This window comes from Corvus brachyrhynchos, unplaced genomic scaffold (genome assembly GCF_000691975.1).
Source record: "Corvus brachyrhynchos isolate BGI_N302 unplaced genomic scaffold, ASM69197v1 scaffold409, whole genome shotgun sequence".
In the NCBI taxonomy this organism is placed as follows: domain Eukaryota; kingdom Metazoa; phylum Chordata; class Aves; order Passeriformes; family Corvidae; genus Corvus; species Corvus brachyrhynchos.
The window spans coordinates 2,425,393-2,452,575 of NW_008246059.1; the positions used below are offsets into that span (position 1 = coordinate 2,425,393).

Below are 27,183 nucleotides of genomic sequence, written 5' to 3' on the forward strand. Positions count from 1 at the left end.
CCTGCTTGGCAATAAATCAAACCAATCAACTCAGTTTTTAGGAGTAATGACTAAAAAATGTCTGCAAGCTGTACAAATTCTGTATTTTATCTTTTGGCGCGAACACAATTGCAATGATTCTCTAGAGATTTCTATGTCATTATGTATGAGAGGACAGGACATCATCTCTTTTATCTCTGCTCTTCAGTAAACTGCTATTCTGAAGAACTTAAGTGTCTGCAAAACAGTACAGAATTATGGACAACTCTGACTCTTTTTACCCAGCAGAAGTAGTTGTTTGGGGTTTTTTTTCCTGTAAGAATGACTACTCACAGTGCTAGAGAGTCCTGATTTGCAGATCTGAGCTGGAAGCACAGAAAAGTCGAATTATTTTGGCAAAGTCAGTCACAGTACGACTTCCCGTGCCAAAGGATCTCTAGCACTCTTCCACACAACGATAATATTGATTTATGTCCTAGGAAACATCCCTAGGAAGCTCTCTTGTGGAAGGGCTTCAGTGTGGAAAGGACTGAGCAAGTGGCACAGACAGTCATTTCAGCTATTATTTATTTAGCCTCTGAAACAATGCCTTTTGGTTTCTTGTATCAAGAAAGGCTTGTGGTGTCATTTATTTATACAAGTGTAGACAGAGGAAATCTAGATGGTTAATTTGTGCTTAAACCCTAAATAGTTGTTGCCATTTGCTGAATTTTGTAGAGTATCACTGATAGATGATGAAGGTGTTAATGAACAAGCCAAAATAGAATGAAGTCCCTTGGCAGTTTTCCAGACTCCACTAAGTAAACAGGTCTTTGGCAAATAAGATACCACTAAAAGCACCTTAAAGGATGAATTTCAAAGGCTTGAAAAGGAAAAGTTCCTAGAGCTGCACTGTTTATTTGCTTGCACTTTTTTCTTTATTTATTTTGAAGCATTTCAAAGCAATTCTGCTGCTGCCTTTCTTGCAGTCTTCCTTTTTCAACCAGCCCATGCCTCAGTGGGAGCATCTCAACTACCCACACCAGCAAGCACTGGAATGCGAAGACAACACTTGCTCTTTGTACAAATTTAGGGCTGACATTCAAGCAAAACATATTATAAATTCTTTGTGGAGGCATTTTCTTCTTGCATCCATTGCTAAGAAGTACATTAATGAATAATATGCACTATTGTGTCCAGAAAGGTGGAGTAGGAACAATGCTGGGACTGTTTCATGGCCTCCTTTTCTCATGTGGAGCAGGTCCTGCAATTCTGAAGTTAAATTAAGAGTGCATGGGAGTTCCACGGGAGTTGTTAAAAATAGAAATACTGGAGTGTACAAAAGTACTCCTTCTCCTCTAAGGGGCAGCAAGTGCATTTGCCATTTTTCCCCCAACCCCATCAAGATTATGGATAGCTGAAACTCAGTCAAAACCAGCTTGAACTTCTAAAAGTTCTTCTTAAGGTAGAATATTTGAAACAAAACTGTTGTTGTGCACAGCTCAAATTTAATCGTATTGAGAAAGAATTGAAAATGGTGACAGAAGGAAACTGTGGTGCAGACATTTTAAATAGCATGCAAGAGAGAGTAGCATAACAATAAATTATTTCCTTTCTAATCTTTGTAGCATATTGGTCGAAGCAAGTTTGTTAAAACAATCAAATGTTCTTTGCACCTCCTAGATTCTAGCCTGTATTCAACTTCAGTATGTACTGACTGCTGTTTTGTTTCTTTGATGCAGTTGTTCATGCTTTTGTAATCCTTTTGTTTATGATTTTTTTTTTTTTTCTACTAAAGTTTGGATTGTGAAACAAGAACTTTTCTGTCCTGGTTTAACATTTTGCATTAACGTACTAAACTTTAAACTACATTTGTGACACAGATGAAACAAACCAAAATATGTGACAGTAAACAGTAGGTGAGGCAAGGCTGAGTGGAAGGCTCTATCACTTTCTCTTTTACATTTTGCTTCAGTTTTGTATGCAATCTTGTAACATGCTCCTGTTGCCTGTATGAAGCCTTGCTCCTGTATTTCCTTCCCAATTTCTATATGCTTGGGTGCAAGAAATACAGAAGGTAGAGATGGGGCTTCCCTGTCCTACAGATAGATACAAGGCAGGAGCATCACTGGGCTGAAGTTCTTCTCAATTTGAGCAGAATCAGGGTTTGGGATCAGCATTTCAGAATCAGCCATTCCAAACCCACTCTTGAGCTAAGCAGTTGCTAGAGTGGGGATCCACAAAAATGGTTGCAATAGCCATGCAGAGGCAAAAAGTTTAAGAACCACAGTTTTAAATAATGCCATGGAGGGATAAATTAATCAGAATCTTTTTTTCTTTTTTTTTGCACTTGAACTCTATTTGCATTTTCTGTGGAAGCTTTAATGTATACTACAGCACCATGAAGAATTTGAAAAGTAGTTAAATCAGTGCTAGTCTGACTAGTATATGATGTGATTTAAGTAAATACTTACTGTGATTTTAATTTCCAAGTCTTAGCTTTACACTGTTTTGTAAAACCTGCTGTGCAAGCAGTATGCTTGTAAAAAAAAATTATAGAATTTATGGTGGTTGTAACAATAATTTTGTTTTAATCTTTGGCTTTTTATGTGCTTTATGTATTCATTAAACTGTTTACATCACAAAAACCAGTGTACTAATGATTTAATTTGTTTTAAATGCTTTAATCCATTAACAGCAGTTGCAACAAACTACTACTACTCATATGTGACGGGTTCACTAAGAGGCTGCATGTCCTTCTGCAAAATTCAGCTAGAACAGTGCATGGGATGCAGGGGAACAGAGGTTGCCTTCTGGAAGGAAAGGAGAGGCTTTGAATAACCAAAGCTCCTGAATCTGATGTTCTCAATTAATGATAATGGGAACTGAATCTGGCCTCTCCTTTGTAGCACTAGTAAGGAATGATGAATACCCAAAAACGAATCAGTGTATCAGAACTGCCGGTCTGAAGCTCATTGAGGTTGTGCAGTGGTAGAACCTCAGAGTACTTTGTATCTGCCTGGTTTTAAAAATACCACCTGTACAAAACAAAGTATCAAATGGTGAGTACACACAGCATGTGAGAAGTGAAAGGCTTAGGAGCCAACATTACATGGGATTGATTGTGACATGTTCATTTAACACAGGTATGACCATATACATGTTATTTGTGCCTAATAATTAACACATTATTTAATGCACTGGAACTTGCATTTTCATGGAAGTTACTGCTTGAAGCAATTATTACAAGCTACTAGAGGAATGTGGGAATTGGACTAGGTTTAATGCTCTGTGCTACTTAGAAGTGCAAGCACTAAATGCTGGTGAAGTATTAGTGGTGCTTTGTGCTCACCTGACAGCAGCTGCATGCAAGGATTGTTCAGAAATGGGACAAAGTATTCAGGGCTCACTGATTTGTATTTCAGGTTAAGAGGAGATCATGACTGGGCAGAATGCCAATGTGCTTCTCTGCTTTAACTGTCTTTTATATGGTTGTTTTTGCCTCTTAAATTCCGAAATGTATTAGTAACATGTTCAGGCTAAAATACAAATTAATCAACTGAAGCATTTGAAGGATCTCTGTTTCTAATCACTCCACAACAAAAGGTTTCCCCCTTTCATTAAACTTCAAACATGATCTTTCAGTTCAGTCTCTACTTGATTAGTTCTGGAGTCTTCTAGTCACTAGTATGATATAAAAATAATAGTAGTATGTTTAAGTGGGAGCTGCAGAAGAGCTCCAAGGATTCTTTTGAGCACTTGGTGAAATTCAAGGCTTGCTGGTGCCCTTTGGCTGGGCCTGAGCCGGATGGCACAGCTTCTGGTGGGGCAGTGATGGCAGCTTTGGGGTCTTTTAGTGGGAACTGGCCTCTTCTGTTCTCAGCCAGTCTTCTCTTGTTCACCTGCATGGCACCACAGCCCAGCTGAGAGTAAGGTCTGGATTTAATTTTAATACCATATACCAGAGGGAGGTGTCTGTGCAAGGGGCCAGCAGGGACCCCAAAACTTACAGATGGTCAAATAGGTCTATGAAAAATTTAGCACAAGGATTTTCTCTGCCTGAAAACAATCTGTTTATTCTCTGCAGATTAATCAGTTTGGTAAGTAAGAAATTGCTTTATATTAAAATCTGCTATATTGGTTTTTCTATCACATTCCTTGCAAATGAAGAATTGCATTATCCTTAGCACTTTCTGTCCTAGAATGCCAAAATAAATAACTGTTCTTCAGCTGTTCTCAGATTACACAATGGTAAATTCTGCCAAATAGAAAACTGCAGTAGAAGTTAATACTTTTTTTTCCCCTGACCTTGTTCTTTACCTCTGTCATCACGTACCATTAGTGACAGTTGCTGGCTTTCAGCTTCTGTACTGATGCAAAATATGTCACCTTGTTCCTGAAATGGTCTCCAGTTAGTTGTGTTCAGTTACTCATGACACTCTTCAAGTTACTTGGTTTCATTTCTGAGCTGTACAAGAAATCATCCACTGCCATTTTCAGGTGATTTTACTGAATTTTTTACAAAACAATTTAAAAAATGTCTGTAAAAGAATTACTTCTGCAGACCCAAGATGAGCCTTAGCTCTCTTTCACCTTTTGCTTATGATGCATCTACTTCTCCATTTCTGATACATCATACAATTAATGTGCCTTGGAAACTGTACAAGCCTCAGGTTTGGAGTGGTCCATTTTCCCCACTTATATTATTGGAAATTTTACCACAGTATTTGTTTCAAAGAAATATGCTGTTAACCATGCCATATCTAATTATTCCATAATAGTAAACTCACCTTGCTATTAGGCTCTCTCCACAAGTTATGCTGATACCAGCAGGAGTGCTTTTAGCAACCTGTACAAGGGTTTAGCTTGTCACTTGCTTGCCTATGCAAGGCAGAAAAGAAATAGAATTGGGCCAGTCCCTTCAAAGATGATCAAATATTTTGTGGGTGGGTGGGTGAGTGTGTGCAATCTCAGATTTTCAGAAATCAAGGTTGTAGTAACATTCTTCTGGCCAGCAGCTGTAAAGTGATAGTGTATGCCTGGTATTTATAGCTTTGTTTTCCAAATAATTCCCATCTTGTTTATTGCGTGACCTTCATGACTGAAATACTAGGGAACAGGACTTGTAAAAATTGTATAAATCTCTGCTTTCTTACCAATGGCCATACCCACAACATTAAATTCTTCTGCTGTAGCAGCAGCAAACAGCTGCATCTCCACCAAATACGCAGGCCATCAGTAAACTGCTCATGGTGAATACCAGTGCAGGATGCCTTCCATCTCTTGCCCATGTACAGTTAAATCCTTCAGGCTGTGAAGTTTGCTGGTAGCAGAAGCTACTCAGAGAATACCTACTAGGCAAAATCCTTTTTTTGCTGGAATGATTATTGTCAAACAAAATCAAAAACAAAACCAGCCAAGAAAACCCCCACCCAAACCATGGATTATTTCAACAAAGTTTAATTTACGTCATTGATACCAACTTGATAAAGTAACAGAGAGAACAATACTGAGTATGCATGAGAGACTGTGTTCAAGTAGATGAAGAACTTCTATAATGAAGAATATTTGAATAAAATTATTGATGCTAGGCAGAAAAAGTGCTTCAAAAAGCAAAGTCAAATTGAAGTATCGGGTTTTGCCTCTGAAACCATTTATCAAGTGTCACAACAATGGAATAAACTGGACACAGGGAAAAAACCCAGAGGGTACAATGGCACTGGTCTCTGATTTGAGTCCCATCATAAAACAGAACTATCCTGAAAAACTGCCCCCATTCTTCTTTTTTCCCCAGTAATTCTTTTACCTGCTAATTTGTGAACACTAATCATCAAGGCACTAAGGTGTAAAAGGGTTATGGAGAAATGTGGTTCTGGATTATCAATTGGCACCTCTCTTGATGGGGAGTGTTCTCTGTTGTTTCCTTCTTCTTCCTTGCGTTTCTTACTTTTCAGTCATCTCTGCTCTTTACTGCCATTTTTGTTATTCCTGTCGTTCTGCTAAGAATTCTTCCTCTTTTTGTTCATCACCTATTTCTAGACAAAGATTGATCTCAGCACAACACTGAAAGACAGAATCTCCTGTACTATACATCCCTCTTCCTGCCAATTCTCCTCTATACCTTTGAGCAAGTAATTTAATTTCTGTCTTCCACATTAGTAAAAATTAACAGGACCATTACAAGGATGTGTGGCTCATCCATTCTAAAGTGATTAAAAAAGCCTGCTGAATTAGGTAATTAGCTATAATGTCATCACCAGATCAGCCAGTGGGGAAGACGTCAGCATTCCCATTACTTTTGGCAACAGATCAGCAAGTCGTGAACAGCCTGGGACAAACACCACCACCAAGAGCAAACTGCTACCTGGGTTGTATGTGAACGAAGATGGAACCAACACCACCAGTACAACACAGCTCTGGTTTAGCAGTGCATGCTCACAGAAGTTGTATTACTACTAGAATAAGCATGGAAAAATACATCCCCACATGACACATGGGCTGTGTATTCTGTCGCTGCCTGGTGAGAGCCTGGGCAGCAGCACTGGAAGGTTCTGACGAAGCGTCAGCCATGCCCAGAACACAAAGCCCCATGGACAAAGCCCCTCCAAATCCCAAGATGATGCAATTTCTGTATTCAAGTGCCTGTCAGATTTTTCGTTAAACTATATAATAGATTTCCATGTTATTAAAAAAAAAAAAACCCAAAACATATCTATTAACTGAAAGGATGCATCTCAACTCCTCTTTGGCATACCTATTTAGAAACCATACTGACTACGTACGTTTGAACCTGGATAGAAATGTCATTAGAGTTTGGATTCAGAGTCCATTTCAAGGACTAACACAGAATCAGCTGAGTGGCTTAAAATTTGCCTGTTGAACTTGCAGCATTTTCTTCCCACTGAACAGCAAATTGTTCATCACCTAATGCTTAAAGAATAATTTTAGTCTACCAGTGCAGTTGCAAATGTCCTAGTGGGGTGGTTAAGCATTACAGACAACCTGCAAGTTGTGGGACAGTTTGATTTTCTAAGGCAATCTAAATGCAATTTTCATGTCCATGTGAATTTGAAATGTGTTGATTTTGTAGGATATCTTTTAAATTCATGCACAGCAACTCATTAGGTATCTTGTGAAGAAAAGCCATTGGAAACCATGAAACCCATTGAACCCGTGAAAAAGCCCATTGTTTCTCATCTTTACCTGGTTTGACTGCATTTGGTATCAGCTATTTCTGTATTTCATATGTATTCGGATTTTGCCAGTAGAAAAACAACATGGCATGTACTTTAGACTTTCATCTCACATCCCCAAGTAGGCAACAAAACCACATAATAATGATACTGAAAGGAACTGTAAAAAGCTGAATATTCAAGTATTCAAAACATCTTAATACTGTTATTGTCACAAATGTGTATCACAGACTGATTAGGAGTTAGAGCTATTTACATGCATACGGTGTCTTCAGCTATAAGCAATCCTCTTGTGGAGGATGAGAGCCCTCAGAGACAGATTATAATATGCATTTAAAGTCCCCCCTAATGCGTATAAGTTGCGAGATGTGACATATCCTGTTTACAGCAAGCAAAGTCAGGGATGGATTTCATGGGATATCAAGACTGAAAAAAAGGCCTGTAACTGCTTAACTGCAGTTTTTATACATTTTATACCCAGAGTGAGTTGTTGCACAACACTGAAAAGCATGCATATATATATACACGTGTGTGTGTGTATGCATATATATCTATCTACACACACACACAAACACACACCTGGGTATCTTCAGGTCAACTGGAAATGTAATAACCTTGCACAAAACCCCAGAAGGAGCCCATACTGTTAGAGAAGTGGCAATTTTAATTTTTTTTTAATTAACAGCTCTTTCAAGATATATTAATATGGGTTGTGCCAGTAAATGCAATTAGTCTGGTGTGGAAGTACATGGCTAACACAGGGAACGCAATTCCAAACATAGCTAATGTTGAGACTAAAATACCTGCATGTTTCCTTTGCACTGCATTCACAGTTACTCTTTTTTTTTGTCTTAGTGGCCAACATACCTAAGGTAGGTGACACACAGTGAAACAGTGCAACTTTCCTGTGCATCACCAGAAAGAACCACAAACTGTTTCAAGAAAAATCACTCCCCATTACAGAATAACTGGGGGTATTTTTTTAAGAATTTTTATTTAGATTATTAAACCTTAAAACTATTGATTTCAAAGTGAAGTTGCAAACTGTGTTTTTGTAATCAGTTCTCCCAGTTACTGCTTAAATTTCCAGCATGGGCAAATCCTTTTTATTAGTATTATTTAGCTTTAGGGTTCTTCTTGGCTTTTTTGAATGTGCAGCAGAGTTAGTTCAGATCCTTAACTGAGTTCAAACATTTCATTAATGTTAACTGGGAACAGGAAAAGCTGACTGTTCTCTCCTCTTCAGTTACTGAAGAATTATTGTGTGTTTAAACTTTCTTTAAGGGCACAAACAGAGGCACCTCCATTTTAAACTTCACCAACAATACCCAAGGGCTCTGAATTCAGGCTCATACTTGGCAAGTACATTTCAAAATACATAGTTATAGAAGCCAAGGATGCCTTTTATTGGCCCTACTCTCAAGACTGAAATTCCTAGCAACATTGCTAGAGGTGTGGGGAGAGTTCACTGCAGTCCCTGGGCACAAGAGACCAGTAACACAAAGAAATAAGAAGTATATTACATCCCTTCCTAAAACACAGTTGCTCTTCTCTATTCCTATTAGGTTTTAACAAGAATATTATTTAAAGCCAAGCACTTAAAACTTACTTACAGATAAATGGTGATGATCTGAATGCATTAATGAAACACATGATAACTGTTAAACTGAGTTCCTTCAAAAAAGTCCACTCATATCACACCATCTCAGTAGTCCATTGTAGCAGTATAAATCAGATTTCTCTTTTCATTTCAATTCCATTAGACTTTACCTTTTAACACCTACAGATACCAGTTATTGCACAAACATAGGCAGTCTCCGAAAAACACCACTGGATTTTGCTCTCTTCCCCTAGGAGTCCAAAAACTGAAAGAACAAACCAGAGGTGAAAGAGTAATTCCAACAATGAATTGAAGGGAAATGTGAATTACCTGTCACAAATAAAGAATAATATCAAAGATTCTGAAGACCTTTCCATTCAAAGGTGAAGTTTGCTGATGATAATATGAATGGAAAGCACTTATTTTAAACACCAGGAAACTCACCCAGAACAGTCATTAAAAATTACTTCAGATTTTCTACTGCTTTCTACACATTAAAAGGGAGGGACAATCAAAGCCTGTGATGACATTTGGCACTGCAGGCAGAAGAAACTTTGTATTTACAGCACAATAACCTTTTCAATAAGCCAAGTTATTAGCACCTAATAATTTTGCTAATTCAACCTAATAATTGGTCAGAACGCCAAAACCAAGAAACTCAACCCGATCTAGATTCTAAAACCTTATTCCAGTTTCTCTCCATTTCTGCGGCAATCCATAGCCCGTCAGATCTGCAACACCATGGTATTTATCACATTACTTATCCTAAAGACAAGGCAGTCAGCAGGTTTCAAAGGCAAAGCACTGGGTGATTTGAATGTAGATTAAGAAGACAAAAACATGGCCGAAGTGCTCTGAATACTACTGGCTCTCTCTTCCTAATCACGACAGCAGAGGATATTTTGGCTTCACTGGAACTAGCGACCAAGTAGAAACTGCTGCAGAAGTTTAGGCAGGACTGACTGCGTGACATTCTGGAGATTTCACAGATCCAATAAATTTCAAGTTTTCCTGCTTTTAAAACAGTAAGTGTCCACTTCAGCATGCAAAAAAACAACCATGATGAAAACCAGCTGAACTTCTTTGCATTGATTATTTTTCTTTTCCAATGGAAGTCAGTGTCATAAACCATATATCTGACTTCATTTGGACTATTGCTCAGGAAGCCCTACTGAAAATAGAAAGCTCTACTGGAATAGAAATTGTCAGCCTCACTTGATTCCCTCATTCTTAAAAAAAACCCATTGCTCTTGCAGCTCATGAGTGTTACATAGTCTTTGGGAACTAAAAATGATACACGATCTATTCCTGCTTTCCCATGCAGAATGATCCAACATAATTTTAAGTTTTTTCTCCATTTTGGTTTAATTTCTAAAATCACAGCCTAAGATCCTACTTGAGAAAAAATTCCTATTTAAGGAAAATTACAAGGTTTCTGTTGCCTGAACTTTCCAACAAGAGGCTTAATTCCACACTGGGCTGTAATGTTAAAAGCATATGCACACCATATGTGCATATACATACTGCGTATTTGCCGTTTCACAGCACTGACAGCTATAGGGGGCAATCTCTGTAGATTTCCAAGGCATTTTTCTCCTCTCTTCACCCCTGGTGAAAATGACTCTCCATGCCATGGCTGATAAGCTGTCCTTCCCAGCTGACTGGGCCACGTGCCTGTTCTGCTTTTCAGGACATACATGCAGCCAGGGTCAGCCACCACGTCGGGTCCATCCCCCAGAGATCTCAGCATGGCCGGCCTGTTGATGACAACCCTGTAGTCCACTTCTTCAAGAACATTGTAAGTCTCCCCTCCTCTTATGCACCAAAATTAAATATTTTCTTTAGAATCCATCAGTAACAAACACTAACCAATCATTACCCTTTGAGCCCCAAATTGTACTGTGCCCTTGAGCTCATTATGCCATTAAATGCCAAAAATAATTTTTACATAGAAGACAAACAATACTGAAATGCTACCAAAAAAAGCATGTAAACCTCCATTACCATAGTCAAATGCTAACCATGTCAGTTATACAGCTTCACCATATACATGTTTAGTCCTTGTGTCTTCAACACTGGCAGTATTCAGAAATTATTACTGTTTCAAGATAGACATAAATCCAGTGTCTTCCAGGCAAAGCCTAAGACAGCAGAGAAGCTTCTCAGTGCAATTACCATTTTTAGCTCATGGATAATGTGCAAAAGGCCTGATGATTTCTGACATTTATTTTTGTCTTCGTTTGACAACTCCTTGTGTTGGTTTTTAGGTCTCACCCCGTACACCTCCCCCAATGCAAGCAAAGGTAAGCAGTTTCAGGGGCTCAAGGCATTTACGGGCTAATTCACACTAATTTAACTGCGAGCCTGATTCATTGTCTCTAACGGCACTAAGTAAAGACTACAGGTATCATTGGGAACAATTTAAAGTATGAGCCTAAGACATAGAAGCCATGGTTCTCTTCCTCACACAGCTCCTGACTTCATGCATGACTAATTGAAGCCACTTGCAAGGATTTTTATATTCAATTTATGCTGTGATTGCTTTATGTAATGAACTAACAATAGGTAATGCTTTCAAACAAGCCTCTCCAACCAGGAGATGTCCTTCCATTTACTCAGCTGGCTTCTGAAATATATAATACTGACAAACCATGGCTAGTGAAGTCAGTTCTAGTAATTACAATAAACAATCTTGCCTTTTTTTGCTTCATGAAATGACTGTACAGATTGTTGTTTTCAACTCCTGCCTGCCTCATTACCTGGTCATTATTTCATAATCTTGGCTGTCTTTTCATCATCTTCTGTGTATGGCAGACCCAGATGCTGTGTTCCATAGTGATCATCATGTCATTGTTTCTATTTCTTGCATGTACAGGGAAGAGGATTATCCCTCACCAGATTTAGCTGGGTAGGTGATGAATGTGCTTTTGGTAACAGCCCTTTTATTTACCAGGCCAAAGCATATCTTGCTCCATTGCCTCAAGCTGCCACAGCAACGTGATAATTTTGTTTTGTCTCAGTTTTGCTATTTTGCTTTTCCTGTTCCACCTTCCTCCCTCCTTCCACAGCACTTTAAGATGGTAATTGTGTTGCTTGCTCTTATCCTGCAATTTGACAGCCCTTGCAGCAATTATTTCTTTTGCTTCAGCACGAAGGGAGCAAAATCCACTGCATGGCAAAGCTCTCTTCCCTTAAAGGCTCCTGGAAGACTCATCTGCTGCATTTTTCTCCTCCTGGGATGGACCAAAAATGGGAGGGAGGTCTGGGATGAGATAGGTGCTTACTCCACTTTTCCAACTGCTTTTAGACAGCAAAGTCTGCAAAACTAATGCTGTCACTAACCTCAGTATTTTGTCCCACCTTTCCTGTCAGTTAGAAGTGATCTGCCTAAGCAATTCCTAGACAAGTTCTTCCCACAGTTCTCTCACAACTAATTAAATTCTACTTCTCTACCACAGGTTTGATTTTATATGAGATGGCATGTAAATTACTGGCACTTTAAGACAAAATATCAAAGCCTTCAAGCTGTTAAGCATTTCTTTCACTATCAGAACACCACAGATTAGCTGATGTGTTTGACATCTTAGAACTCACGAAATTAAAACATTTTAAGTTTTGTCACACAGGTTAACCTTCTGAGTATTTAATAAATCATTTTTTACAGATTGATGCTTCCCTCAGATTTGAATGTATTCAGATAATTTCCTAACATTTTCCTTCATTCTTGTTTATCACATAAAAGATTGTTTTATTCCAACAACCTCCAAATTCCACATTTAAGTATTACATTTCAGTGATCACAAAAAAAAGACTACAACACGCATATGTTAATTTGAATGTGATAATTTGCAATAAACATGAAAATCTTTCTTTGCAGGGTGGTGAAGGACACAAGCCAGGATATGGAAGTGGAAAATTCTATGAGCATAAATCTGCTCACAAGGGACACAAGGGATCCTATCATGAGGGCCAGGGCACTCTTTCAAGAATCTTTAAACTGGTAATGTACAACTGAATTTTAAGTACAAAAGAATTGAACTGGGAAAAAGAGAAGCCAAACCTCTCCAGAACCTGCCTTGTTTGAAACAACCACATTCCCTTAAAGCTTCTGATGGAACTAGATTTGCATGGATAAACCAGAAGGTTATTTTGTGGCTTAGGGACTACTTACATGATAGGAAACAAAGGTAAAAATACACAGTTAGAGGCTATAAGGAAAGAAGGTAAGTCCACAAGGTCTCACAAAGACCTGCACCAGGATCAGTGTTGTTACTGAATGCAAAAATGATCTGGAATACAGAAGACAAAAGAGATGACACAGCTTGTTGCTGCTGAATTATTTAGGATAGTGAAAATGAAACAGAACTGATAAACTGCAGCAGGGTAGACAGGGAAGTGCTGGACACGTATTTGGATGCAGTAACAACTCCAGAAGTCCCTGTTGCTCCCACCCCAGGTGGGAGAACTCCTACAGTATGTCAGTATCGCAAGTTACGACACTAGAAAGTGAGGCAAATCAGAAAACCGTCATATTAGAAATAAACATTTGGTCAGATTATCTTTAGCCTGGTTCAATTCCCCATTTCAAGGCACAGCACAGCCACAGCAACACAGGCAATAAACAAAAACAGAACAGGAAAAAAAAGGTCAGTGGTGAGGATTTTTCATATTCTATGCCAGGAAACAGACACATGAAAAAGCAGACTCTATCTGCTGGCAGATACTTTAAGGAACACCGTATTTTCCCTCAAAGGCAAAGAAGGCAGTGAATTCACTCATAACAAATCACCCGGTGCACTATTTGCACATGAGGATGCAATAAGCAGTCATCATAACTTCAAGTCAGAAGGTCTGAGATCCTTAGCAGAGCTGATTATTTCAGATTCTTACTATTCCTCCCTGCAACAGGAGATGTAACAGTGCCTTCATCTGTAGCAAAATCCACATTTTTGTCTCTTACACAGTTTAGGTTACATATCTCCCATTGTACAGTTGTTTTCCAAATATATGCAGCAGTGAGTGACAGCACAAAAACTTCAAGGAAGTAGTAGGAATTCTTATGTTGCAATTTAAGAAAATGAATGATCTCTTCAGAGGCCCAGGTAAAAATCAAACACATTTCAAGTCTTATTTTCACATTATGCACTTGGTAGTTTTTAGTGGGGTTCAGATACATCAACTATTCCATGGCTACGTACTGATATTATTTGTAAAATTTCATCATTTCAGCATCTGAAAATACTCATTAATGACCGTCCATGAAATTGAACATTCCCTTTTCTGCATAATCATCACACCTATTTTAGCTTAGATTTATATATATCTGAGAGATACATACACCAGTTCTACTTTTTAGATAGCCTTTTGCCAGCCATTATAATTTCTGGAACTTTGATATGAGTTTTATTCAGGCCCATTTGATTTAGCCCCATTGTTTACAGAAATTACTATTTCTTTATATCGTTGTACAGTCTCGTAAAATAAAAAAGTTATCTATTCTTTAAGATATTTTTGGAAGAAAAAAGCCTATTGCCTAATGAATTAGCCTGAATTTTCCTTGAAACAGTTCTATAAAACTAAGGAGGCAGCACTGAAAGATGAGAAGAATATAAATAAAGAACATTAAGTCTCAAAGTACACACGTGGTTTTTTTTTAACTAAACATTTCAGTCATCACCTGATTAGAGTAACATAACAATTACCACACCATCTCACATTTGTGGTCATAACTGTACTTTTTCAAGATTTTCCTATAGAAGAGTTGCTAAAGCTATGGGAACATGATGTCAAGTCAGCCTAATCTTAAATTCAAAAAAATGAAATGTCAAAATTGCAGCTTGGATCATCTTTGCTATAAAACTGCTTATTTTCTCAAGTGCAGATTTATGAACTGTCACAGTTTTTTCCTCCTAGTTTGACACTTTCTTATTATTTCTAAGAATAGGGCAGGTTTCAGCCCTTTCATCTTCTCTTAGCTTTCCCCTGTATTTGCATCTGAGCTTTCCATACAAGACTCATGTTGATAAAACACTGAGAATTTACTGCAGAATGAAACTATTAACTTTCAGTTCTTTCAGATGTGAGACTATTACACCTCATATGCAAGGTTTGGAGATTTTGTTTGTTTGTTTTTCTGAAGCATACACACAGTACAGGGTATATAAAAATGAAATTTTCCATTATGTCCAAGCAAATAAATAGTTTTCATTAGGAAGGCCTGAGTAAGAACATGCACTTAGAAGTAATAACTGATTAACACCGTCCTGTGTGGAAGATTTAATGAGAGTAAATTAATCCTATGTGAGAATATAGGAAAATCAATCATCTTTTTGAAGTGAAAGTCCCAGTAATATTTAGTGATGTACTAGAGGCAACTGCAGGCCATCTTCATTAGATAGTATTTAAATTCTGTCACACTCACTACAGATTGATGTTTTTCAGTGCACAGCCCCATATTAATTAACATATTAATTTCTAATTAATACAACTCTGTTCTTCCTTTCACAGGGAGGCTCTGGGTCCCGACCTGGATCGCGGTCTGGTTCACCCATTGCTAGGCGCTGAAGCTCCAAGATGCCATCCAAGGATCATGTACTCTGCTTCATAATGTAACTGCCTTAAAATTAGTAACAGCTGCCACAATTACCTAGATAGATGCAATCCATTACTTAATGCCAATTAGGTTCTGCATGCAGTAGATTATACAAACTTCTATTGGCAATCCCTGAGCAACAGTTGAATGAAAGGAACACAAAAAGTAGCTTTACTAGATGTTTTCCTTATTTTATGTGAAGTAACAAGATCTCTGACTTTACCCGTTCTTCTTCAGGATGCCCTAACTGTATGCTGGACTCCTTTATTTCTCCCAAGCACCTAATTTAAGCTCAACTCCTCTGGTTTCGTTTTAGTGAACATCAGAATTACAAATAAAGAGCTATAATGTCTTGGATACTGAGCACTGCTGTTAATGAATTTTTGAGATACTGCTGTTAAAAACAAAAAAAAACCCCAACATGTGCAGAAGTTGTAAGGACTGTTTATCCAAATTTTCTTTTTGGTTTTGTTTTGTTTTGTTTTAATCTTCCTTCTCTCACTCACAGAATAATTTATTTTCATAACAGGATTAGGCAGTCATGGAAAGGTTTAACAAACATTGGGAGTTCAAGGTATGTGAAGTGTGGGAGGGGGCAGATGTTGTAGAATCAATACGATGTGGAGCAATAGCAATAAGGAAATTCTTTCCATACTAAAAATTGCTCATTGCATCCAAACCATTAGAATAAAGAGTAGATGAGGGAGAGAAAGAGGATTTCAAATTTGAGTTAGACTAATGTTACAAAATAAGGGATATTCCCAGAGAAACATCTAAGATTGCACAAGTGACCAGTGGACGTCACTGGTGCTTCACATAAACTCTGCTGCAACAGCGTTAACTTTGCAGTACAGTAAGTAAATAAGCATATAAACAAAAAAGTCTAATTTCTGAAAGAAAGCCCTTCAGTACTGGAATCTCAGATTGTCCTGCACATCTCACATTAGAATGTCAAACCTTTCTCTCGGTATTGCAGCAGTGTTGTATTTGATTGGCTCATCTTTTGCCTGAGTAACACCTGGATGCCTATTAAGGGCCGTGCACCAAAGCAAACTCTTAGTAAACTACTGTGAACATTTAACTGTTGTATTGTAGTTGCCTTGTAGAAATAAAATTATAGCTCAGTTAGAGTTAGATATTAATTGTTCACAAATTACTAAAATGAATGTGTGGAGACGGTATTTCCAACCACACTTAGGAAAATAAAAGGCTCTTCTGAATTGCACTGTTTTATTACTTAAACTTACCATTTCTTCAAACTGTCATATAAGTGTCTGTCATGATTAATTATTTTATTTTTTTAGTTTTAGCCTATGCACTGTAGATTACAGTTAGTGCTTCCTAGGTTGAAACTGCACTCCTAATAAGTGCCCAGTGAAAGTTACCTATGAATATGTATGTTAATTGCATTTCACATCTAAAACTACTGTAGGTTTAAATCAGTGTCCATTAATATGAAGCAATGGAAGATGAGATACATAGAGAAAATACAGAGACTAAAGAAAACAAAACTGCCAAAATTATTAAGCATACACACACATATTACATCTATTACCTTTGTTGGTTGCTATGTGTATTTTTCTATTGTAGCTTCATTCAGATGTATACTCTGCAACATAATGGTTAATTTAATTTGAACACGTGTTGTTCTTATAGGAACACAGCTTTTAAAAATAGTCATTATTGAAATAAAGTAATCAACTTGAAACGAAACTTGGGCTAGTTTTGTTTTTTACATAGTAAAAGGCCACATATATATATATATATTTATATTTATGTATATACATATATATTTAGGTCTGTTTGGTTTATTTCCCCCCACACACATACAGAGTTTATGAATAATGTTTTGATACTAGAAAATGACACTTTGGGACCCTGCACACAGGCTTCTAGTGACATTGCATGGCCCAGAAGGCTGACAGCAGGACACAAGAATTATGGAATGCCAGTGTCTATGGAGTGGTAGCTACAGGTTAGAGGGATATTGCAAGGCCTAAAATGTCTATGAACAGGCAATGAAAACCTGCCCCCCTCATGAACAGCTGAGGTGCAAACAGCCCTCAAAAATGTGAAAGAATATTTGAAGAAAAAACCCAGAGAAATATGTCTTTCAAAATACTACACTGTAGAGCAACAGAATTTATCCAAAACTTCTTTCTTGCCTTCATCACTCTTTTTCCCCCTCAGTCATCCTTCCCAGAGGGTGGAAGTGGCTTTTTTGGATTTACTTCCTTTAGAGGAATAGGTACAGTATTTGAAAGCATTGCTTTACCAACACAAAAGGAGATTAAAACTTAGCCTGAAATTTATTCTTTTAGTTACTCACTAGTAGTTTTGATGAAAACCAGCAGTTTAAATGGCCATTTGATTTGTAAGCAAAGGATTTTTCCTGAAACAGGAATGCACAACCAATACTAGGAGTGGGTAATTTAATGTACTGAAGGAATGGACATAAACCGAAAGAAATTGTGAGCAGACACAAGCCAAAAAGCCCAAGGCTAGCACAAGCCTACTACTGCATCAAACCAGGAAGAAGAGAGGCTGTTCTAAGCACTGTCCACTTACCCACTATATAACATGGCTCTCCAAGTACTCCTCAGAACAAGAGTTCTTCTGCTTCCTTAAATAATGCACCTACTTGAACACTGCTTTCGAAAATATCAACATATTGGTTACCGTGTCTGTATTTGTACTGAACATCAACACACACACTGCTTTGAAAAGCTCCAACTCAATCTTACCAAGGCTATAAAAACCTCTGTCAGGACACTTGAAGTTCATGGGGGAAGAGGATGCAGGGAAGCAAATAAAATACAATGTTAAAAAGAATTTTTTAAAATGTCTATTATTGTAACTGACAGGATTTCCGAGTGCTGAAGGAGTAGCAAACTGAATCCAGGAAAAATGTCAGCTGATGCCATAACTTACACTGTTTATTTAACACTTCCAAGACTTGCTACAGATTCACTGCCTCTAACCAAGGCATAACGCTTTGAGAAGTGACCCTTTAAAAATGGCATCTTTTTACTCACAAGATCAGCTTTTAGGTTGTGCTTACTGAGTATCACAGGGTTGGAAGGGACCTTAAAGATCTCGTAGTTCCAAGCCCTTTGTGCATTTATAAAGTATTCCCTGAAATAGCAGGGAAAATACTTCATACATGGTACAAGCAACACAGCACATTTTGCAATATTATTACAGATAAACAGGTGCTATGCCATGAGGCCAGACAACTGCAAAATACAATGTCTTTCTTAAACAGCCAAAACACTCACAGGCTGCCCGGAAGGGAAGGCACTGCTGGAAGGACTTTATTCTTTACATCTAATATTCAGACACGCACTTCTGCAAACAGAGTTTTTCCAATCTCCTAGAATCCAGAATCATATGCTTAAAAAATACACGAAACAGAATTTGGAAAAAAGTAATATTATTTAGCATGTTTTTGAATTAAATATTCCACATAACAAAAGTGTTATTTTCATGTCACCAACTATATTATTTACATACATATGCTGAACAGTTAACAAAAGAATTAAGAGATGCCCTATCAAAACCAACAGCAATGTCTTGCTTCAGCAATCTGAAATAACTAGTTTTTATCATAGACAGAGTATAGACAATATTTACAGAAAAGAGCTTTTTGGATCTGAGAACAATTATCTTTTAGAAAGTAAGTTAAAGTCCAGGTCTGTACTATTGTACAACATATCCACCACTGATCTAGAAGTACTTGTGGCAACCGAACAGATGAACTTCTTGCAACTGGGATTAGTATTTACAAAAATACTGATCAGCCACACAGAGGCTCATAAACTTTAAATATATATATACATATATAAGCACACATATATATATCTATATATATGTAACATATAAATAAAATTCAAAAGAACAAGGCAAAAATAAGAAAACAGCTTCTGTCTTTGGAATGTCTAAAAGACAACTATGATTTCACTCCAGTGTTTCTTTGCTATGAATATACTCAACAAGTGGCACCTTTGAAAGCAATACTCAGCTAGGCAGTTTTGCTGAAACAATGACTTAAACAACAAATAAATGTAAAATATTTCCAACATCCACAAAGAAAGTAATAAGGAATTTACAGATTCAAAATGATAACTGTTCACAGCACTGGGGAACATTGTATAATATAGGTGACCTAGCGTGCATCTAACTTTCTCACTGCTACCACAAAATTGTACTTGTTTACTTCACAGATTTAGTATATGGCTGTGTTTTCCACAGATAATCGAGATATGTACCTGCTGACCCAGTACAACAAACAACAGCAGAGGCTTTTACTGGAACCATTCGTTGTTTGGATTCTTTTTAAGTAATTATTGCCAAGTCCAAAATCTCAGACTTTTACTGTAAAAACGAACATCTGTCTGCCTCTCTGGTTGGAATGAAAATGAACATGCTCCCTCTCAAGAAAAGCCGTGAGCTCGCAGTATTTTTTTTTTTCAACAAATTCTCAAAATGCACTAAAAAAGAAAGCTTTCAAAAGAAATACAGCCTTTTCTTGTGCCTTGTAAGAAAAAAAAAAAAAAAGGCAAAACTCCACTATTTTAACTGCATGCATGCATCAACTGCAACACTTTGTTTCCAATCTCAATTATTTCTTTAAACACATAAAAAAAAAAAGTTGACCAACACTTTCATGATTTTCCTGTGAAGTTATTATTCATCTCCATTAAAAATGGGAATCATTCTATTCTGATATAAAGTTCCAGTTTATTTTTAAATAGATATACTGGCTGTGAATTCAAAGATGAAACTGTATACATTATTACCTGAGTTCATTGATTCACAGACAACTTAGCAGAGATTAAATGATGTTTTCCCAATATTCTTCTACAAGTTTAAAAAAAAGAATTAATCTTTTAGGTAATTTTTGTAAATAATTAAAAAACCTATAATATATTATTCTATTGTTAGTATCTTCAATGCTTGAAGCTTTAAAGTTCAAGTCCCAGAAACATTTTTAACTTTCAAATTTTAAGGTGTCATCGAAAAACATTGCCTATACTTTGCCATTCATTTGAAGATTCTTGTACCACTTCTTCTAAATTCAGAGCACGACTAATGTCTTCCCCTTCTTGTTCTTGGTGACTCGCAGGCTCTTGTACAGGACCTACCAAGGCACAAGAGAAAAAGGCAAGTGAGTATGATTTGATGTATAGTGTAAGAAATATGCAAATATAGCACTTGAGAACAAAGGAAACATGATGGGAACATGGGTATTACACAATTACTTCAGATACTGTAAATGCATTCGACAGTCTTTGAAAAAAGTTTTTTAAAAGTTTAATACAACATACTGTTTTTCTGGAATAATTTTTCAACTCTGTATTTCTGTACACAGAGCTCCACATAAAAAACAAGGAACCATAAACAGCAAAACATCAGTGTTAACCTGATTTTTGGGTTGCATGTGCAACTAACTAGTTCATCAGCTGTGGTCTTTGGCTATTAGTGCTTGATTCCTCAATAACTTAAGGGAAATGCTCTGTGCTCTCCTAACAGAACATATGGATTCCTGCCCTCAGCAGTACTACCACTATGCCACGTACCAGTGTAACCATGAGCCCGTTTCATATGCAGTTTCATATTGCTTTTCTGTGTAAATCCCATTGCACAGTAATCACATTTATAAGGTCTCTCTCCTGTGTGCCTTTTCATGTGGACTTTAAGAGCACTCTTCTGGTTAAATGCCTTTTCACACAGTGTACACTGAAATGGCCGTTCCCCTTTATAAAGAAGAAAAACATATTAAATTAATTTTTCCCTTCAACATTAAAATACAGTTCAGAATTCAGTAAAAATTAAGACGATCTAGAAATGAAAGAGACATCATTTTCCTTGAGACTTTTTCCAAACAGTGCTATAGCTCCATATTGTCAGCAAAAATCTCAAATTAAATGTCAGAATAGTTACATAAGTACTAAATCATTGATACTATCTTTCCTATCCAATTTCTCATCTAAGTAAGTTATTTAACAGAGGTACAAAAAAAAAATCACCAATCTAACTTTTCTGTACTCAAGGAAATCATCGCCTTTTTACACCATTTAGAGTAAGGCAGATAAAGCAATGTACTAGAATTAACAAAGCTGATGCCTTTAAGAAACTAAAAAGTCAAATATGTTAAAAAAAAAAAGTGTCCTGGTAATTCTACATGGGACTCGTGGCCTCCTATGCCAACAGCAACTGCGAGAATACTACTGTTTCTAACTATAAACACAAAAACATATTAACTTAAAAAATATTTTAAAATTTAAAAATACCTACTTTGCAAAATCCGACTTTTGCTTCAACACTCAACACCACAACCTCTGACATGAACACCAGACACATTGCTGTATGTCATTAAGGACTTCTAAAAGCACTTTCTAAGATATACCTTGTAATTAGTCAGCACACTAAAGCACAAGCAGCAGTAAAAATACTTTTCCAAGTTCTTCCTTGAAGGACCAATACCTCTTATGTCAGTGTTCCCACATGCATGCCAAATCCAACTTCTCAGACAATCAACAGAAGGTCCTTTAAAGCACAGAAATTTTCTTTCTATTTTTGTTAACAACTTTTTCACTAGTTTGAAGAGAAATCTAGATTTCCTCAAATACTTTTGTTTCCATTTTTATAGTTCAGTGAAGGTCAACAGCCTTTCTGGTGTAATGGATTACCACATGGTTTTTGGTAGAACTGAAAGCAACTGCTTCCCTCTAACTTCAACATTTCAGCAAACCACTCCTCACTGATAAATCTTAAATAACAAGATATTTAGAGCTATTCAGAGAAATAATGTATTTTCCTTCTGGCCACTGATTCAGTAGATATTACCCATTAGAAATGGTTAAAAATGTTTAATCAAGACAGAAATGACAAACACTTTGTCACAGACAAGGATGGTACCTCTGTGAAAACTAGTCAGTTTAGATTTAGATTAACCTTTCCTATCATAGTTTATGTAAGTGCATCCATCTAAACACTTCTGTGCAGCGCATTTTCACTGTTTTGGTCTTAAGCGATTTCTAAAAGAACATTATCTTCTGAAAGAATTACTGTCATATGGACTGACCTACTGTTGTCTGTCATTGCTGAAACACAAAAATAAATATGAGTTTAGCAAGGTCTGTTACAGCCTAGCACATGAGCACCGTAGTAAAGAGAAATCCAAAAATATCTAAGGATTTAAGGATTTACTGAGTCAATGACAAGTTATTCCAAAGCAGAAATAATTTTTCCTATGATGATGAAGATTTATGAGAAACAGATTAATAAAAGGACTCTGGTCTGTTCACAGCCTTCCTGAACTGCTCCATGCCTATTACAGTGGGGCAGCAGCATGAAACTAAGCACGGAAAGTGGCAACTGATTGTCTTTCCTGCTTTCTAGATATTTTGCGGAACCCTTAAACTAGGAGACAACTTTTTTAAGAGTCTGTGCTATTTAAGTCAGTTTTGCAAAAAGCAAATTATTGACAGATTCTGAAGAATTTTCATCTCCTTGGATTTTAACTCCCACTTCTCTTTTCCTACCCACGGCAGAACCAGAATGTTCCTTCTTAACACAGTAACCACAAAACAGCTTGATGCTGGGGAAAGAGAAAGCTTTGGCTGACTCACTGAAAGAGAGTTATCCTTTTGTGGGAGTCTTCTTATTCTACAGCACATCCAGTCAAATTCATTGGTCCCCTCCAGCTTAGTAGCAACAGAGGTAACTGTCCCCTGTCCTCTAAGTTTAGCAGTCATGACAGCTCTTTACTGGTAGCAGTGGTAAGGAAAAGAAAGAACTTGTTTCAGAGAACTGACTCCTGTATTTAGAACTCATGTTGTTACGAAGACTGTTCGTCAGGCACAGAAGGTGGCATGGAGGGCAGCTGGGCTATCATCCTATATACAGCTTTCAACTTACAGCAGGGCAGAAGCTGCAACCTGAAAAGCACTTACATCACAGAAAATGAGTGCTCCCTAGGAGAAGCCAGTATAGATTTCTTACAGATTAACTGTTGAAGAAAATAATTAAGTGGAAAAGAACACAACAAATTGAAGGCACTGGCATTAGAAACAAATGACCTGTACAAGCAGCTCAGTGACAATGAAGCACTGCATACAGCAGTCAATATCAGCTGCCAAGCCCGTCCTGTGTTTAACATCACTGAGCATACCCACTCATTTGCACATTCTTCTATATGCTTGAGGATGACCACATCCAGTGTCTTTACATCACTTCAAACAATGTTTTGAAGTATGCTTTTATTAATCTGTTTCAAAGCCTGACAAACTTCTAGATAAAAGCTCATGCATTCACATTATCACTGCAGTACTGCCAGTCCCAAAATACAGATCAACTTAGTGAAGCACACGAGTTTTCAAGTTTGCTGTTCCTCCTTTTAATTTCCAAACACGTAAGAAATTGACTTGATATTTTAAGCTTAAATTGAGATTTAAATGCAATTAGCTGAAAGCATAAGCAAGGATTCCAAACATAACAGCCAGATATTCACAAGAAAACCTTGTAAGATAAAAATAATTTCTGGTGTCACCTGTGTGGATGCGACTGTGTCTCTCCAGCTGACTCGGCTTAGCGAAAGCTTTTTCACAAGTATCACACTTAAACACTCTAGGCTTCTGGGAACTCAGTGAGGGTCCACCCTGATGGGTTTGCATGTGTTCCTAAGCCAGTAAAGGGAAAAAAAAAAAATCAGACCATTTAAAAAGACTTCAGTACTGAACATAAAAATATATTCACACCTTGAAGACAAAAGCAGAGGATTTTAGTCATCAGCAGACAAGCTGGAAGAAAATGGAAGCCTGCATTTGTTTTTTTCTTTTAATTGAGAGATTATTTTTGTGTATCAACTCTCTCTAAGGCTGAACCATTGGTATCTTTACACTTCTGAAAAACTCCATCAATAACTGTATGTCTTTCTTTTTTGGCATACATTAGTCCCTTCACTAATTATCTGAAGCATAATAAAATACAAAAAACCAAACCAGAGTTCTTTAAGTGCTTTGTTAATCTACAAAGAGGTATTTTGACAACTGTGCATTGTAAGCTAATGTAAGATTTTTTCCCCCTCTCCTCTACAGTATCCCATCTCCCTCCTGGTCTATGTAGGTATTTCTCAACATCTGAATTGTAACACACTGTAAAACTGTACAGGCCTCAAAGAGGCAACTATCACAATATACACACACACAGCTGCACGACGTCAAGATGCAAACAGAACCACTTCACAATGGACTCTTAATTGAAAAAAACACCAGAAAATAAAAACACTAAGGTTCTTACAGGTAAAATAGCAGTATGCTTTATCTTTGTGAAGAAGCATCAATAACAGCTGTTTTTAATGTATTGATGCTGGGCCCAGAAGTTTTGCAAACTTAGAAGAGTATCTTATGTTATCTATAAATTTTTTCATTTTATTTATCAATGCCAAGATAAAATTCAAGTTACAAAAGAAAATAAATAAAAATATATATAACTACAAAAATCTAATCAAGAACTGTCTGTGAAACAGTACTGTAAATACTTGTCCACTTTCTAAACTGTGTGTGGATATTCTTTCCTAGTCTATTTCATTACAGACTAAACTATTAATTAGTCTTTACTATACCTAAACAATAAGCCTTCTTGATGTCTATGAAGTCCTATTCCTCACTCCACGAACTGAAGCAAACTTTGTCTGCAGTTTGTTTACACTGGAAAATCAGCGAGACAGTTACATGGAAGAATATTATTATTACAGTAATAATAGTAATAATATAGTATTATAGGGAAATAATATAAGGTCTTCTTAGAAAAATCAGATATCTATAAACCCCAGCTTAGGTGAAAATAAACAAAATCTTTTGGTTTTATCTTGTTCATTACCCCCTCAAGCATTGAAACGGTGGAAGCACACTATGCCCTACTCCAGAAAAATGATCTGAAACCAGTTGCTTCTTTCTTCCACCACAAAACTCACACAAAAAACCAAACAAAACCAAACCTCCAAATCCCAACAGCCCACCACCCCACTTTCCACTTGAAAGCAAAGATATCATCCAGATAGCCCTGTAAAACTTTCTGTCAACTTTCTCTGAAGAAACAGTTTGTGATGCAATTTTGTTCCACTGACCTGTGCATCTCTTATATTTTTCCTGTAAAATAAATATACTTTTGAAAATACTTCATGGAAATGCAACATTCTGAAGTGCAATCATCTCTTTATAATTCAGTATTTTACTGATTGTTCATGTGATGTTTCACAACTTTATTTGTGTAATTCTTTTATTCTTCAGAGAGTAATTATTTTGGGGCACCAAACAAGCATTATCTAATCAGAAAATAAGATCAGGAAACTTTCTTTGAAATGACTCGTGCATTGGTATGTCACTCTTATACCCCACCTCTCCTCAAACATTAATTGTAACCACCTCTGAAAGCGTGGCAATAAAAAGTTTGTTTCATTCCACTGTTTTAATAAGATGATAAGGCCTTTTTCCTTTCATCTTGGAATCATGTCTGTGCCTTATTTACTATCAACAGTCAGCTTGCAGATAGTTCCACTACATACTGATATGAAATTGGACAGTTCAGTCACTGTGCACATCTTAAGATTCTCATCTCTGAAGCTGTAAAATAGGACAGTAACCCACATCAGAAGGGGAACCGAAGTCACTGGACTGAAAAGTCTTGATACTGGGGGGTAAGGTGGGTGGTGGACATGTTTGTACATGATCTCTAAAGAGGATTTTCTTGTGGATAATTGTGAATCTGCTGGTACTGATATCTTTGGAAAAAACACATACATAGTTAAGTACTGGCATCTAAACATTGATACCCTTGATACCCTTACCTCTTACTGGGTTTTTCTGAAAAGCATGAAGTTTGGCAGAGCCCTTAATATTTCTGGTGATCTCCAGAATTCCATCAGTATAAAATGAAGACCATGAGTAACAGATCACTAAACCCTTCCCAAAATCCTAAGCCAAACCCCATGGTTTCATTTATCTTTGTTGAATTTGCTGTTAAAGGCTGCTCACAGCTGATGCTACTATGAACACCTTGATAAAGAGTCTGATAAGGGGTGGAATTTGTTTTAGTACATGCTGGTCCTGTGGTAAATGAAACTGTCCTTTAAGACCTTTAAGATCAAAGCCAACCATTAACCAGCACTGACAAGTCTACCACTAAACTATGTCTGCTAACTGTCCATAGTGCCACATCTACACATCTTCTAAATACCATCAGAGTTGGTGACTCAACAACTTCCCTGTACAGCCTGTGCCAGCACTTGACAAGCCTTTCAGTGAAGAAATTTTCCCTAACATTCAATCTAAACCCCCCCTAACACAATTGAGGTAATTTCCTCTTGTCCTATTGCTCATTACCCAGCAGAGGAAGCCAATCCCCACCTGACCACAACCTCCTCACAGGGAGTTGTAGAGTGATAAGTGACACCCCCAGCCTCCTTTTCTCCAGGCTAAACAACCCCAACTTCGCTCCTCCTAAGACTTGTGTTCCACACCTTTCACCAGCTCCATTGGCTTTCTCTGGACACACTCTATAACCTCAATGTCCTTCTTGAAGTGAGGGCCCAAAACCGAACACAGGATTTGAGGTGCGGCCTTGCCAGTGTTAAGTACAGAGGGACAGTACTGCCCTGCTCCTGCTGGCCACACTATTCCTGCTACTATTCCCCATTGGCCTCCTTGGCCACCTGGACACACTCTGGCTCATGTTCAGCCACTGCCAGTCAGCACCCCAGGTCCTTTTCCACTGGCAGCTTTCCCGGCACTCTGGCCCCAGTCTGTCGGGGTGCCTGGGGTTGGTGGTGCGCCAGG

At 37.4% G+C, this 27,183-nt stretch overlaps 2 protein-coding genes across 6 annotated transcripts in view; one reads left to right on the plus strand and one right to left on the minus strand.

The window, feature by feature from the left end:
• MBP (myelin basic protein) overlaps positions 1–17,056 on the plus strand; it is an 84,349-nt gene extending 67,293 nt beyond the window's left edge. The window contains exons 4-8 of one of the 2 annotated variants that reach the window (XM_017746144.1): positions 10,442–10,549; positions 11,019–11,054; positions 11,627–11,659; positions 12,629–12,751; positions 15,259–17,056. In XM_017746144.1, the coding sequence (XP_017601633.1) occupies positions 10,442–10,549; positions 11,019–11,054; positions 11,627–11,659; positions 12,629–12,751; positions 15,259–15,315 (357 nt within the window). In that variant the 3' untranslated portion in view covers positions 15,316–17,056. The remainder of the gene's footprint in view (positions 1–10,441; positions 10,550–11,018; positions 11,055–11,626; positions 11,660–12,628; positions 12,752–15,258) is intronic. The other variant, XM_008642700.2, reaches the window with a different exon arrangement.
• Positions 17,057–18,759: 1,703 nt separating this feature from the next.
• Positions 18,760–27,183, minus strand: part of ZNF236 (zinc finger protein 236) — a 67,629-nt gene continuing 59,205 nt past the window's right edge. For 3 of the 4 annotated variants that reach the window (XM_017746141.1, XM_017746139.1, XM_008642702.2), the window contains 3 exons: positions 23,898–24,027; positions 20,923–21,099; positions 18,760–20,483 (listed from right to left, as the gene is read on the minus strand). In XM_017746141.1, the coding sequence (XP_017601630.1) occupies positions 20,356–20,483; positions 20,923–21,099; positions 23,898–24,027 (435 nt within the window). In that variant the 3' untranslated portion in view covers positions 18,760–20,355. Of the gene's footprint in view, positions 20,484–20,922; positions 21,100–23,897; positions 24,028–24,971; positions 25,057–27,183 lie in introns of those variants that run through there. The other variant, XM_017746143.1, reaches the window with a different exon arrangement.